Source organism: Salvia hispanica, chromosome 1 (assembly GCF_023119035.1).
Source record: "Salvia hispanica cultivar TCC Black 2014 chromosome 1, UniMelb_Shisp_WGS_1.0, whole genome shotgun sequence".
In the NCBI taxonomy this organism is placed as follows: Eukaryota; Viridiplantae; Streptophyta; class Magnoliopsida; order Lamiales; family Lamiaceae; genus Salvia; species Salvia hispanica.
In genome coordinates, this window is record NC_062965.1 from 46309689 (window position 1) to 46323639 (window position 13951).

The 13951-nt window shown below is 37.5% G+C and overlaps 2 protein-coding genes and 1 long non-coding RNA gene across 4 annotated transcripts; 2 read left to right on the forward strand and 1 right to left on the reverse strand.

Moving 5' to 3' along the window:
* The first annotated feature begins 2095 nt into the window (after positions 1–2095).
* LOC125201984 lies at positions 2096–2895 on the forward strand. Its single transcript, XR_007173013.1, has 2 exons — positions 2096–2617; positions 2678–2895. It is a non-coding gene; the product is annotated as an uncharacterized LOC125201984 (long non-coding RNA).
* A 53-nt stretch (positions 2896–2948) lies between these two features.
* Positions 2949–5480, reverse strand: LOC125201983. 2 transcript variants are annotated; one of them, XM_048100292.1, is made up of 3 exons: positions 5247–5480; positions 3739–3794; positions 2949–3488 (listed from the first exon to the last, which is right to left on the reverse strand). In XM_048100292.1, the coding sequence occupies exons 2-3, from the start codon at positions 3785–3787 to the stop codon at positions 3169–3171; spliced, it is 369 nt and encodes a 122-aa protein (XP_047956249.1). In that variant the 5' UTR covers positions 3788–3794; positions 5247–5480; the 3' UTR covers positions 2949–3168. The 2 variants fall into 2 exon arrangements, with proteins under 2 accessions (XP_047956249.1, XP_047956248.1); XM_048100291.1 differs by lacking the exon at positions 3739–3794.
* A 3583-nt stretch (positions 5481–9063) lies between these two features.
* Positions 9064–9981, forward strand: LOC125198554. The gene is made up of 2 exons (XM_048096874.1): positions 9064–9225; positions 9454–9981. Exons 1-2 carry the CDS (start codon positions 9064–9066, stop codon positions 9979–9981), a joined length of 690 nt encoding a protein of 229 aa, XP_047952831.1.
* Positions 9982–13951: the final 3970 nt, after the last annotated feature.

Below are 13951 nucleotides of genomic sequence, written 5' to 3' on the forward strand. Positions count from 1 at the left end.
ACATTTGAAAATAACATGCAGGGCTGAGTATTTGATATACTCAGTGAGCACATTGCCAAAAACAGTTCTATTTTAAATTGTCAATGCCACAGTTGAGTGATCACGGGGTTTTACTTAAAAGACCCGAGTCACTAAATACTTTTCTTTTCATTAAGATTTGATTGCGCAATCACGTAACATAGATATACCATATCTGAAACTGATGTGAACCGGGAATGTGGCCACATTCCACGACGGTCACTGGACCGGCCAACTCCTTTGTTAGCTCACGGTCCCCTTATGTGTACACTAGTCCGAGTAGGGTTTGCGGCCCTACTGGGACCCGAATTCGATTTAACTTAAATTGGCATAGCCAAGCAGATAGGTAATCATAAAACAAAACATGGCATGACAACATACTTGAGCAAAGAATCACATTTTCATACTGAAATCACGTTTTAAAAGAATGCCCACCTCAAAGCAAAATCTCTATCCGTAAGTTCTTTAACTTGGCCTTAGACGGCGTGTGAAGACGCCCCTTTAGGAAATAAAATAATACTTAATTAGATTTTGAGATATCCATTAAGCTTAAACATGAATGCATCCTAAGTGCGTGATCATTTTATTCCTTTTCCTTAATTCATAAAAAAAAAGTCCCTGAGCACTAAAATAGACTCGAGGTCTTTTCATCATTTCGCACTATAAATTACTCGAGCGCTAATACTAAAGTCCGGGAATTAAATTTATCATCGTGGGAAATTTTAGCGGACCATTACTTAACCTCAATTATTTGATTGAGCAACATAGGTGGGCTCACGATTTAATTAGGCTAAAGCCAACTCCCATTTTATTTTAATTATTAGCCCAACTTCTTAGTTTATTAAAGAATTAGTCCATTCTTTAGAATAAAACCTTAGCCCATGCATTTAATTAATAGAGGCCCAAGGAGAGGCCCAATTTACTCCCTTCTCTCAAAAGCCATCGGCCTCTCTCTCTCCTTTTCTCAAATTCCCAAATCAAAAACCCTAACTTGGAAGAGAAAACGACGGCTCCCCTCCCTCGCCGTTCGCCGTTCGCCGTTCGCCGCGCCGGTCGTCGGGTCGCCGCTGTCTCGCCGTCAACGCCAGCTATGGGCCGGCGACGAACCCGTGCCGCTGCCGTCGTGCGAGGATTTGGAAACGGCGCCTCTGTCTCTTCGTCGCTGGTGTCGCGCCGTCGGAGAAGGAGAGGAAGCATCGCCTCTCTCTTACACCGACTGCCACCGTCGCGACAGTCAACCGCCGACGCTCTGTTGCCGGCGTCACCGTGCCACTGGCGACTCGTGCCGCCGCCTTCCGTTGCCGTTGCCGACGCTGCTCAATCTTTTTCTCAGACCAGCGCCGACGCCGCCGCCTCGCAGCCCTCCGTCGTTGTCCAGATCGGTCAGCTCAAGCATATTTTTTTTAAAGCTAAGTTCTTTTACCCCTTTCATTTCTTAGCCTTTTGATTAAAAACTGAGGCAGTAGCTATGTGCGATTAAAGACTTTGATTTTGGAGCTCAACTCACTGGAATGAGCTTGAGTTGTTTATCTTGCTTATGCTAAGTGTTGCTTCTATAATTCTAAGAGTCGAGGTTTTACTGGGGCTTTACTAATCTGCCATCAACCTATGAGTTTGGCTAAAAAGAAGCCGATCCTTTGATTATTAAAGCTTGTTACTGATGTGAGGCTCCTACAGCCATAAATCTATGTTCTTGAGCCTAGCATAATGTTCGAAACATAGGCAGAGGGTGTGCTTGTGTTATTTTGATTGAGATTCTTAAGTTGTGGTGCCTCTATATGATGATATGTAAAATTGATTGGGAGAAGGGGTGGAGGTGGAATACCTCTTGAAGCAATTACTGACTTGATATTTGTTGTTAGAAAACAAGGCTTGCCCTCCTCCTTTAGAATTCCTAGTTGCAGTGACAAAGAAAGGGGGTGAAACTGAGTTCTTTTCTTTGAATGAAGAGAGATTTATGGAGATGAAGAAGGAGGGTGACATGTTACCTATGGGATGCAGGGCTGCTGAAGAAGCCTGCAGAATCCCAGTCCAAGCTCTCTCTCAAATTCTTATTTTGCTGAAATTTCAAGTGTGAAGAAGGGAGTCTAACGGTGGGGTTGAGGGTGGGTTTTTATAGGCTGATTTCGGTGTACTATGGGGAATTAAATGAGGCTGACCTCGTTTGGTTTCTTTCCCAGCATATCTCTTGTTTTTGATCCTCAATGCAGCCTTCTACTTGACACATTTTGGTGTTACTTGGAGTACTAGGTGTTTGACTAATTAATTTAACTTGTTCTCACATGCTCTCTTAGTACTTTAGTTCATAATTCTATTTGTTTGCAAGCTGCAGGAAATCTCTTACTTCCTTGATCTCCACTACTTTTGATCAAAGAAATTTGGTGTTTTGCTTAGGACAAAGGACTTCTCATTTACTTATTTTGGTGGTTTGTGTGACTAGGAAAGGCTGGTGTGTACTTAGCTATTAACTTCCATTGTTTGCTTGTGGCTGGTGAGAAAACAGGTGCTGCATTAGTGTGGAGGATTTGCAGGATGGACTTGCCTCTTTTGGGTAAGTCTTTGGTCTTCCAACTAAAGAGAGGTTGTCTCCTTCCTCATGGTAAAAGTTCCTTTTAGTTTCTTTTGTTCTTTAGTAACTAAGCTGGTCTCTACTTTGCAGGTTGGGAAAGGGCTTGGGCTGCCAAGCTGCTGTCCGAGACGGGCTTGATGCCTCGGGCCCAACGGGCTGATCGGATACGGGCCGCGACTTTCGGCCCGGAGAAGAGGCCCGATGCCATTTGTTCCATGCACATTTTATCTTTTTAGTTGTTCATTTTATTGCCTATGTAACACTATTCGAAAATTCGTGATATTCTACAACGTATTTCCAATTGTTTAGTTCATTTGATTACTTTAGCTTTTACTTGCAACTAAAAAGAATTAAGTTTCACATCAAAGGCTCGAGTTCCATTAACTCTTCATGAAAAGAGAACTTTACATCTTCAGTTCGACATTAACAAGACGAAAGAACTGAAATAAGGGTGCGGGTATTACATCTTCTTTGCGTGTTATGGTTGTCGGGCCTCTCGGAAAGCCCAACGTCAAGTGGACATCCTTCTCATCTAGTGTTAAGCGCTCACCCCAGATAATGTAATCTCGCACCAAGCCAGATTAAACGACTTGAGCACCCGGTAAGCTAAGTACCCTGGGAGAGATATTGATGTCTAAGACAGCGCCAAAACCCAGTTCATTCACGGATTCCTTCTGCCGTGGCATCAAGCTTTGTATACATGAAATGAACTCGGTGGGGTTCTGTCGACAGTAGAGGTGGTCGGCTTTCTTTCCTCTCGGTTTCTTTTTCTCCACGTCCTCATTGGCTGAACTGGTTTCAGCTTTTTCCTCTGCTAACCTATGCCGAAGCTTCTGAGCTAATGCTATTGGAATAACATCGTCAATTGCTTCTTCAAACTCAACCCGACGGTGCTTAGACGCTGTCCAGAATAGGAAAAAGATATGTATTAGAACAAATACTATATACGTCACCCTAATTAATGCACGGCATCTATTAACCAATGCACGGAACAAAAGATTTAATGTATAAACCAAAATATACTAAACAAGTACTTCCTATAATGAAACCTATATCACACAGTGCAAAAAATAGCAATTTCTCAATGAACACCGAATTCGAATCCAATGAAATGGACAATAATGTACAACAATGATCAAATAATGCACCACCTTCATTCGTTTCTGGTTGGCTTTTGTACGGCCGACCTCTTTTAGTCATTCTATATCTGCGCGACAATTTTTTACGAAATCAGTGAGGTTTCAACCATAAAGTGATGAAAACTGATAATATTGGTCAGAAATCCAACATACACTTCCGTAATGGTTACAACCCTAAATCAAATGCTCACAATTTCATCATATCCAGAAAAAGTCGACAACTTTTGTGCATTATTCCAAATCGAAAGTTAATGGATGAAAACCCAAATATAACTCAGAAAATAACTTAACATAACAAGAATGAACACAACCCTTACTATAATGGTCGAAATTTCATCTTTTCCGAAAAATCGAGCAAAACGATTTTGTGCATTATTTCAGATCGAAACTCAAAGGACACCAGAAATTGTTAATCGGCTACTGGTAGCGTTTGTAAACTTCGCAAATCGAGGTTTAGGAGTGTTTCTACCTAAAAAAAATAGTTCAGAACCACATCTTTTTGGTTTTTAGGATATGAATCGACTACCAACCGAGCTCGCGAACCCAAAAAGAAGCTTTTTGTGAGAAAGAATCGTCGATCGACAGCGATTTCACGGCGAGAATCGTTCATGAAACTGATTTCCAGCGGTGGCTAGGGTTTCTGGTGTTTTAGAATTAGGGGAGAAATTGGGTTGAGCGAATGTGATGTGATGGAGTGAGAGAGAGAGGAGATGAAAGGTCGATGAAAATGCCGCGTAATTATCGGACCTTCCGTTTTGAAACTGCTGGGTTAGTATGTTATTTTACTGCTATACCCTTTTAATGCACGAAAATGAACTAATAATGCAACACGGGATTAGATTGGTCCTTTTAATCTAGTCCATCCATTCCATCAATCTAATGGTTAATATTAAGAAGAGAAAAGACACTAAGGGTGTAATAGGACCTTAATGCTCCCCTATATATATATATATTTACAAAGTAATATCATAATTAGAGGCAAGAGAGGAGGGTTATCAATACACCCGATTCTAGTTCTTTAATCGAAACCGTATATATATATTTACAAAGTAATATCATAATTAGAGGCAAGAGAGGAGGGTTATCAATACACCCGATTCTAGTTCTTTAATCGAAACCGATCCACTACGGTGTCGTCTTTAATAGTAGAAAGAATCCCTTTTAAATTTTGATATTATGAACTTGAACTTTAATTTTAAGCCAATAGATAGGTCACATAAGAATATAACTTACACTATATGCCCCTCGATTTAAAGTCAGTATGCGATGATTGACGGAAAACTACACAACACCATCTCATTTTATCCATCAAAAACAAGATTCAGTGGTTACACTAAGGATGGATTGCATATAATGGAACTCTTAACTGACATAAATATACAATGAAATGTAATACCATACTAACTTAATACAGAATTTAAAAACTGCAAATTTTATATAATAACCATGTAATATGAGTACAGATAAAGTTGCAATGATAAAAATTCATACTACATCTCAAGATTCAGTGACCATATTACCGTTTATCTTCTTCGAATGGCTTGCGTAGCAAGAGGGGTCTTTTCGATGTTTATTTATTTCCAATGCCGCCCATTCCAACAAGTGAATAGCGATTACAAAGTGATAAGATGATCCAACCATCATTCCACCAAAATGTACTTTTGGGAAAATAGGTTGATCTACTTCTACTTCCTCGGGCGTCTCCTCCTCCATTAGATGGAGGAATAGTTGAGAAAGAATATAATGAGAGAGTGGGATTCTATAAATCTACAAATTCTTTGATGATAAGAAAGAGTTGGCGGCAGAAGAGAGTATGTGAGAATCAGGGCTCGCTTGGTTTTTATAACTTTCATATTTTTCTGATGTATTTATTATATTCGAATATTTTAAACTGTTATACGCTTAATCCACGTCATATAATCATTAGAGATGATACGATGCGATAATTGATATTTTTCTTATAAATATTCAAAATAAAATTTTATCTGTTTGTTTCATCGCCCATATTTTTCGGTTGACTAATGGTGTGCTTCTGAGATGTCATTTCACAAATAATAGTAAATCCTAAGCCCAATGAATGCCTTATAATTTGAAGCCCAGAATATTTTATTAATTGTGTTGACTCGCCAAAGTATGTAATTCTAAGTTTCTAATCATATTTAAAAAAAAATGAAGTTTCTTGCATGGAGTGATCAATTGCTAACTAATTAGAAATCTCAAACTAAGACTAAATTTTAGCTATTAGATTAGAAGATCTAGTGGTTGAAATAATGCCACATAGATTATATTTTTATTTAAGAAAATTAATAAATAAAATTAGAGGGTATTAATGTCAATTCTCTCTCATTAAAATCATCTTAAAACTTTAAATTTACGTAACTCTCTCGATTTAAATTATTTTTTCGCAAAAAATATATCAAATTAAATATAATTTTATAAGGATTCCAATGAGATCTCAATTGCATATGTTCCAACGACGTTCGAATGATGAAATTTGATATTTTTTATTTTAGTTTTAGTAAATGTTGATAACCAGATTTTTATCAACAAATACATCAAAAAATTTCAATAAAACCATGTAAATATCTCAATAAATATGTGTTGATATTTTCTTGTACTAGTGTTGATATTCTTATGTCATATTGTTGATATTTGTAATATACTATGTTGATATATAAAAAACATTCACGAAAATTATCATATGATAACATAATGACGATATTATCCTTTTGTTGATATTTTGTCTACTATTTATTGAAATTTGTAAGATTTAATCTCATCCACTCATTTTAAAAACTAAGGGTGGAGATTTGGTCTTGACTTTGGATTAGGTGCTATAAGCATTAGAATTTGACCCTGGGTAGCTAATTTCATATTCATGTATTTTATGAAGGGGAAGTGATCAATTGCTAACTAATTAGCAATCCCAAATTAAGACTAAATCTTAGCCATTAAATTATAAGATCTAGTGGTTGAAATAATGTCACATGGATTATATTTTTAATTAAGAAAATTAATAAATAAAATTAGAGGGTATTAATATCAATTCTCTCTCATTAAAATCATCTTAAAACTTTAAATTTATGTAACTCTCACGATTTTTTCGCAAAAAATATATCAAATTAAAGATAATTTTATAAGGATTCCAACGATATCTCAATTGCATATGTTCCGACGACTTCGGATGATGAAATTTGATATTTATTATTTTAGTTTTCGTAAATGTTGATAACCAGATTTTTATCAACAAATACATCAAAAAATTTCAATAAAATCATGTAAAAATCTCAATAAAACCATGTAAAATCTCAATAAATATGTGTTGATATTTTCTTGTATTCTTATGTCATATTGTTGATATTTGTAATACACTATGTTGATATAAAAAAACATTCATGAAAATTATCATATGATAACATAATGACGATATAACCCTTTTGTTAATATTTTGTCTACTATTTATTGAGATTCGTAAGATTTAATCTCATCCACTCATTTTAAAATCCGAGGGTGAAGATTTAGTCTTGATTTTAGATTAGGGTGCTATAAGCATTAGAATATGACCCCCTCGTATCGTTCATTATTATATGTATTTTGTGTAATGTTTCCTAATCAACAATTTTGTTACTACTAGATACAATTTGGGTGGTCCCGCTACCTATAAATGACCTCCATTGAATTTATTTTTCTATTAATCAGATTTGGTGTAAATTTTTAATAAAAGTTTTCTATTTCTTTATTTCTATACTTATCAATACCAGACAGTAGTGAAAAAAATCATAATTCTGCGTATAGCTTGAATTAGGGGTGCTTAAATGGTTCAGAACCGGAACCAGATTATAATTCAATTTTATTTTTTATAATTTATTATACTAATAAATCTAATTTAATTTTAATTTTGAGTTAAAGTACAATAATTTGAAACATCGATTTTTCATTGTATTACTAAATATCAGATGAAGCTATGATAGTTGTAACGTTTTTGTCGTTGAAGCTTTCAAGGCTGTTATCTGCTAACTTTAACGCTGAGCAATATTTGGCCCTCAAGCTCTGGAGCACACCCGAACTTGATTTTTTTAAGACACAATTCCAGCAACCTTCGCGCTCACCCTTGTATGTTTCCATGTGGAGCATTAGAAATACTCCACATTCTTCAACATTATCAAAAGTTCTCCATGGCATTTTGAATCTTTGTATTTTAGTATTGGATATTGTCTTGCACTGTGTGTGAAGACCAGTCTGGGTGAGGAAGTGACAAAAATATGATCTATGCATGTATAAAACAAATACTCCCTCCGTCCACCAATAAGAGTCTCATTCATGGTCGGCGCGGGTTTTAAGAAAATGTTTGAGTGTGTAATAAATGGAGTGTGATAGTGGAATTTGGGACCCACTTAAAGTATTTGTTGATTACAAAGCTTATTCATTTTATTTCTGGGACATATTTAAATTTTTTTTTTAATTTTTGAATTTAATTATTTTTAGTTTTAGTTTTATTATTCATAATATAAATTTCTGAAAAACTTAAAATAAGATGGAAAACCAATTATTAACACAAAAAATATGCCTTCCATTTCACATAAGTACCGAAACTGTACAGATTACAAGGAGGGGTAACAAAAAAAATTCAGATTCCCTCTTAAACATTTTAGAGGGAAATTTGAACTAAAATTTGCCCTAAATTTCAGAATTTGAAGCATCCCTATAAATACATTAACAAGGCTGCATTTACACAACCTCCACCAACCTCCCAAATAAACAAAAAACCCAAACATTTTACATTACCATTTCCCTCATAAAGGCTTCATCATTGGGATGGAGGAGGGGTCAAGATAGAGTCTACACTTAAGCAGCAGTAGGAAGAACTTGGTGGTGCAATTCCTCCTTAAGCACAGATGGAGTGCTCATAAAAGGGGCAGTAATGGAAGCGGCAGAGAGTTTGGCATCAGCAGAGACAGTTTACAGGCTGTGGAAGGTAGCAAAAGAGCAGATGCAAAGGGGGAACCTACACACATGGAAGGCAAGGTTAAAGGATATCAACATTCAAACAAATTGGACCTAGATGAAGAAAAGGTTAGAAATTTATCCACACTTAAAAGATCTTCCATTAGAAAAATTGCAAGTAAATTGTCTGTAAGTAAGAGTACAGTTGGTTAGTGGATTAAGCAGGACAAACTCAAGCCACATACAAATGCTATAAAATCTGCATTGATTGAAGTGAATAAGTTAGCTAGGTTGAAATGGTGTCTTAGTCAACTTCAGCCAACCATAACTTCAAGCAGAGTTCAGTTTCAAAGCATGCACAATATAGTCCACTTAGACGAAAAATGGTTCTATATGACCAAGGCAACAGACGGGTATTCCCTCTTGCCGGATGAAGATGAGCCATATAGGTCATGCAAGTCAAAGAGGTTTATCACCAAAGTGATGTTCATGTGTGCAGTATGTAGACCAGTATTTGGCGCCCGGATGGGTAGACCAAATTTGATGGAACGTTGGGTATTTTTCCTTTCACTAAAGTGGTACCAGCAAAAAGGAAATCAAAGAACAGGCCTAGAGGCACACTTGAGAAGGCACACTTGAGACTAAACCAATTCAAGCAGTCAATAAGAATGTGATTAGGGATTGCCTAGTCCACAAGATATGCTACTTTTCCCAACATGCCAGATCTTACCTGTTTATATAAAGATCATCATCTAGGAATATCTATTTTTGGTTTACATTAAGGCCAAGTGGCCAGATTGGGCAAGCAAAGAAATTTACATCCAGCAAGACAATGTCACACCCCACATAAATAGTGTGGATCTTGAATTTGAAGATGTAGCAAATTCAGATGGATTTAAAATCCAACTGATTTGTCAACTAGCCAATTCACCTGACACCAACATACTAGACCTAGACCTAGGGTTTTCCCGGGCTATTCAAACACTGCAGCATGAGAAACCATGTTCTACTGTTGATGAATTGTTGGGAAATGTGTGTAGCTCTTATGAAGAGCTATCACCACAGACCCTAAACAAGGTTTTCCTCTCATTGCGGGCTTGCCTTACTCAGATTTTGATATTCAGCGGTGGGAACAACTACAAAGTCCCTCACATTAACAAAGATAGGTTGAAAAGAACAGAGGGGTTGCCCAATGCATTAGATGTGGATGAGAAGCTTGTGAGAGATGTGCTGGAGTACTTACAGCTACCAGAGAACAATGCAGGTGGTGCATATGACATTGGACCTTTGTCTACTGCTTTTGGCTTCTAGATAGATAGGGGGATGCAGGGATGTGTTTTGCAAATCAGGCCTTATATTTTTGGTTAGTAGGTTCTGATTTTTTTTGGGTTTTGTATGCAGAAATAGTGCAAAGTACATGTAATGCACATATTCACTGATGTTTAATATCAAGCCCTCAGAAAAGCTTCATCATAGGGCAGGGATAGCCTCAAAACCTCTAAAGGGGGGTCTGAACATTGCATGATTCACCATATTTCTGAAACAGACACAAATCAAGCACCACCAAATCAATCCACAAGGCAACACCAAAAGAACCAAGCAACAGAACCAAGCACCACCAAATCAAATAACAAGCAACACCAAGCCCTCAAAAAAGCTTCATAATAGGGCAGGAACAGCCTCCAAACCTCAAAAGGGGTGGTTGAACATTGCATAATTCACCATATTGTAGAGACAGGCACAAATCAAGCACCACCAAATCAATCCACAAGGCAACACCAAAAGAACCAAGCAACAGAACCAAGCACCACCAAATCAAATCACAAACAACACCAAGCCCTCAGAAAAGCTTCATCATAGGGCAGGAACAGTCTCCAAACCTCTAAAGGGGTAGCTAAACATTTGCATAATTCACCATAGCACCACCAAATCAATCCACAAGGCAACACCAACAGCACCATCAAAGCAACCTCAATGCAGCAACATTACCCTCAGAAAATTTTTGATCATATGGAATTAATTTTTCATCACATCAAACAACAGATTTAATGCCTCCTAACCCACATTGGGGGTGGCTCAAACACAGGACAACCATAGCCCACGAAAACCCCAAAACAATCAAACCCTAAGAACCTCCAAACCCTAGATAGAGGGTGGTTCTCAGTAAACTCACAAATTCAGAGAAGATCCGCGATGTCGGGCAAGAGCATCCCCAAGAAACTCTTGAACCACTCCTCATCCTCTATTGGACGCCTTCTCCGTCGCTTGTTGGCTGGAGTTTCAGGGACCACAGTTGGGAACAGATCGAGCTCTGTCAATGTAGATTCAGGGACAATGGTGGAGACAGAATCGCTCTCCCACCAAGAGCCCAGGTGTGTCAGGCACAATCAACGAATCAGCGTCCAGATCCTCCAAATCCGGCTTTTCTGAGGGAAGGTCCATGGATTCGGACATGGATTCGGACTTCTCCCACGAATATGTGGGTATTGCAGAGAAATGGGTCTCCACTGGGACATCATCCCATGATGTCTTCCAACATATTTGCTGATTTGGGGAAATCGGAGGATGATTAGGGCTCGGCGAGGAAGGAATGGGAGAAAGGGGAGATGGCGGCGTGGGTTCCATTTCTGCGGCGGAGGAGGCGATTTCAGTGGGAGGAGGAGGCGGCGATTTGGGTGAGCGGACCAGGGTTCCTGAGAGAGAATCTGTCATGAGAGAACGAGAGAGAGAGATGGTGAGGGAGTGAAAGAAATGAATCTTGAAGAGAGAGATGGGTGTGTGAAAATTATTTTTAGAATTGTTGATTTAGTTTTGGGTGTGAAATTACATGCTATTTTTGTAATTTAAGTGAATGAGTAAGGGTATTTATTTTGTCCAAATATGGGAAGGGCAACCGGGACCTATTCGCAGACGTCCGAAAATGGTAAAACGGGACTCTTATTCGTGGACAGAGGGAGTATATGTTATTTTTAGTTGTGTATCAAGTTCATATGTAAGTGTAATAAAATTAATCATATGAGAAGAATACATACTAGCGTCTCTGGAATGTCACCATAATTGGTTGTGAGATCACTGTCGTCGTCATTTTCAGAGTTATCTAATAAAGCAATTCCACTTCTTTTGAAGCAAAAGCAAATACCATAATTATGATCATTCGCACATATGGGGAAGAAGATCTATGTAGTGAAGTAACATACCACATGAATGAAGTAATAAACTGTGAGAATGAAGTACTATAAAAAATCTGAATAATATAAAACAACACAGCAGCTGAGTTTATTCCTAAAACCCTAAACCCATACAACACAGTAAATAGATAGTTCATATTTAGAGTCTCTTACTTCATTATCATGTTTTATTATTTTATTTTACCGTTTTATTACTTTATAGGTTTATACAATAGGGCTTTAACTTCATTTTATCAAATTACTACTTCATAAAAAATTAAGATGCAGCAGAATGATGTTTGTACCGTGTCCACATCTTCCCATTTGAAATTCGGAATTTCCTTCACCTCTCTGTCCAAGTTGTTGCAAAAGTTTGCAATGATTTTGTTGGCATCCATGGATTGAGACTTTGTCACAATGGTGTACAACTGTATATTAAGATAGTTGGAATCTTCACAACAATTAATCTTATTTCATTTAAATAATTTGTACTTACACATAGGTAGGTAGTGAAAAATAGTCGTCTTGTTGAGTACAGTGATCGGAATTCTTCCATGTTGTTGAGGTTGGACGCCCATGCATCTACAACGCCAAACCACAATTAATTTCCGAGGTATCAAGGAACACATTTCCATCTTTGTAACTTTTACAACGTCATCGTCATAAACAAGTACAAATCTGCACATTTTTTAATACATGTTGGAATTTTCACATACTAGTAAAAATAATGTGATATACTATTAGAAAACAATTTAGAAATCATACTTGTCTGTTTCATGTGTTGAAAGAATCCAGTAGTATGATTCTTACTCATCCTTACTGAGCTTGTTTGTAATCTTAACTGGTCGTTCATTGATTGGAGATCTCAATGCATGCGAAAGCGAAACAGTTTTCTCATTTCTAGTACGTACCTCCACCCGACCCTTCAAATTTTTGATCTATTGTTTTCAATAAATAAATCAATTGTAACACATTAGATTCATTATATTAAGAATAAACTTCAAATTATTTATGAATTTTCACAGGCTTAACTTGTTGGCGTTGTAAACAATTACCTTAGTTTCCACTGACTTAGCAACTAGACCACTTTCCATGAAATCAATCTATGTCAATATCCTTATAAGCATCCAAAACTGGCTGTATTTCCGCAGCCACATTAATATTCTAGTAACCAAATTGTAGATATAAGTTTTTGTTTTTGTGAGACAAAATCAAGGAAGCACTATTTTTTATATAGATTCTAATTCAGGGATAGAAGGATAAAATAATGCAGTTGAAAATTGATGATAAATTTGTAATTTTCAATTTTTTCATGCTATAATGAAAAGAGGCGCCTGGAAGGATTGAACAGGAGAGAAGGGGGCGCACCAAGCATGCACAGAGCTAAGCGAATAAGAGATCACTTTATCGCTTCGAGCACGCACATGGCGAATGCAATTTCAACGTGGTTGGATGATTTCAAAAGATTACCTGTTGAGTTGATGGACGACGAGTGCTTAAGCCATGGAAGATGTGGAAATTGTGACAACGCTAACGCAGGCAAAAGAGAATGAAGAAGAGTACAGTCCAGAATGGATTGCAGAAATGGAAAAAATGATGGCGGCCTACGACAAGAAGAAGACCATAATTAGACAATTCGATAGGTCGTCGTTCGTGTTAGATGGTTTCGACTGTCTTGACCCCTTTGCTACATAGGGGCAGAGGGTAGTAGTGTTGGACGTGAAAATAATAGCAGTGAGACAGTGCATGATGCACCAATTGTTGGTCAACTTGTGGATGACCAGCCGGGATATAATGATCTTCCCGGAGACCCACCAATGCACGAGGCAGGAGCTGATGATATCCCCAATATCATATCCAACAAGGATGGTTTAGAAGATGCAATTGGGCCACCATTAGATATTGCTGCTGTTGTGGAAGAGCTGACCAAGGTTTGCTATGTTTAAGCATTTATTTTTCACTTGTAACTTTGAACGTTCATTATGCTTAAGGGTTTTTTGTTTTGAATTCAATGTGACTGAGCAGGGGAAGGGAAAAGCAAGAGTCAATGGCCATGCAAAGAGTATGGCGACAAAAAAGAGTGCAGATGTAGATAGTCGCAATGTATTTTGCAT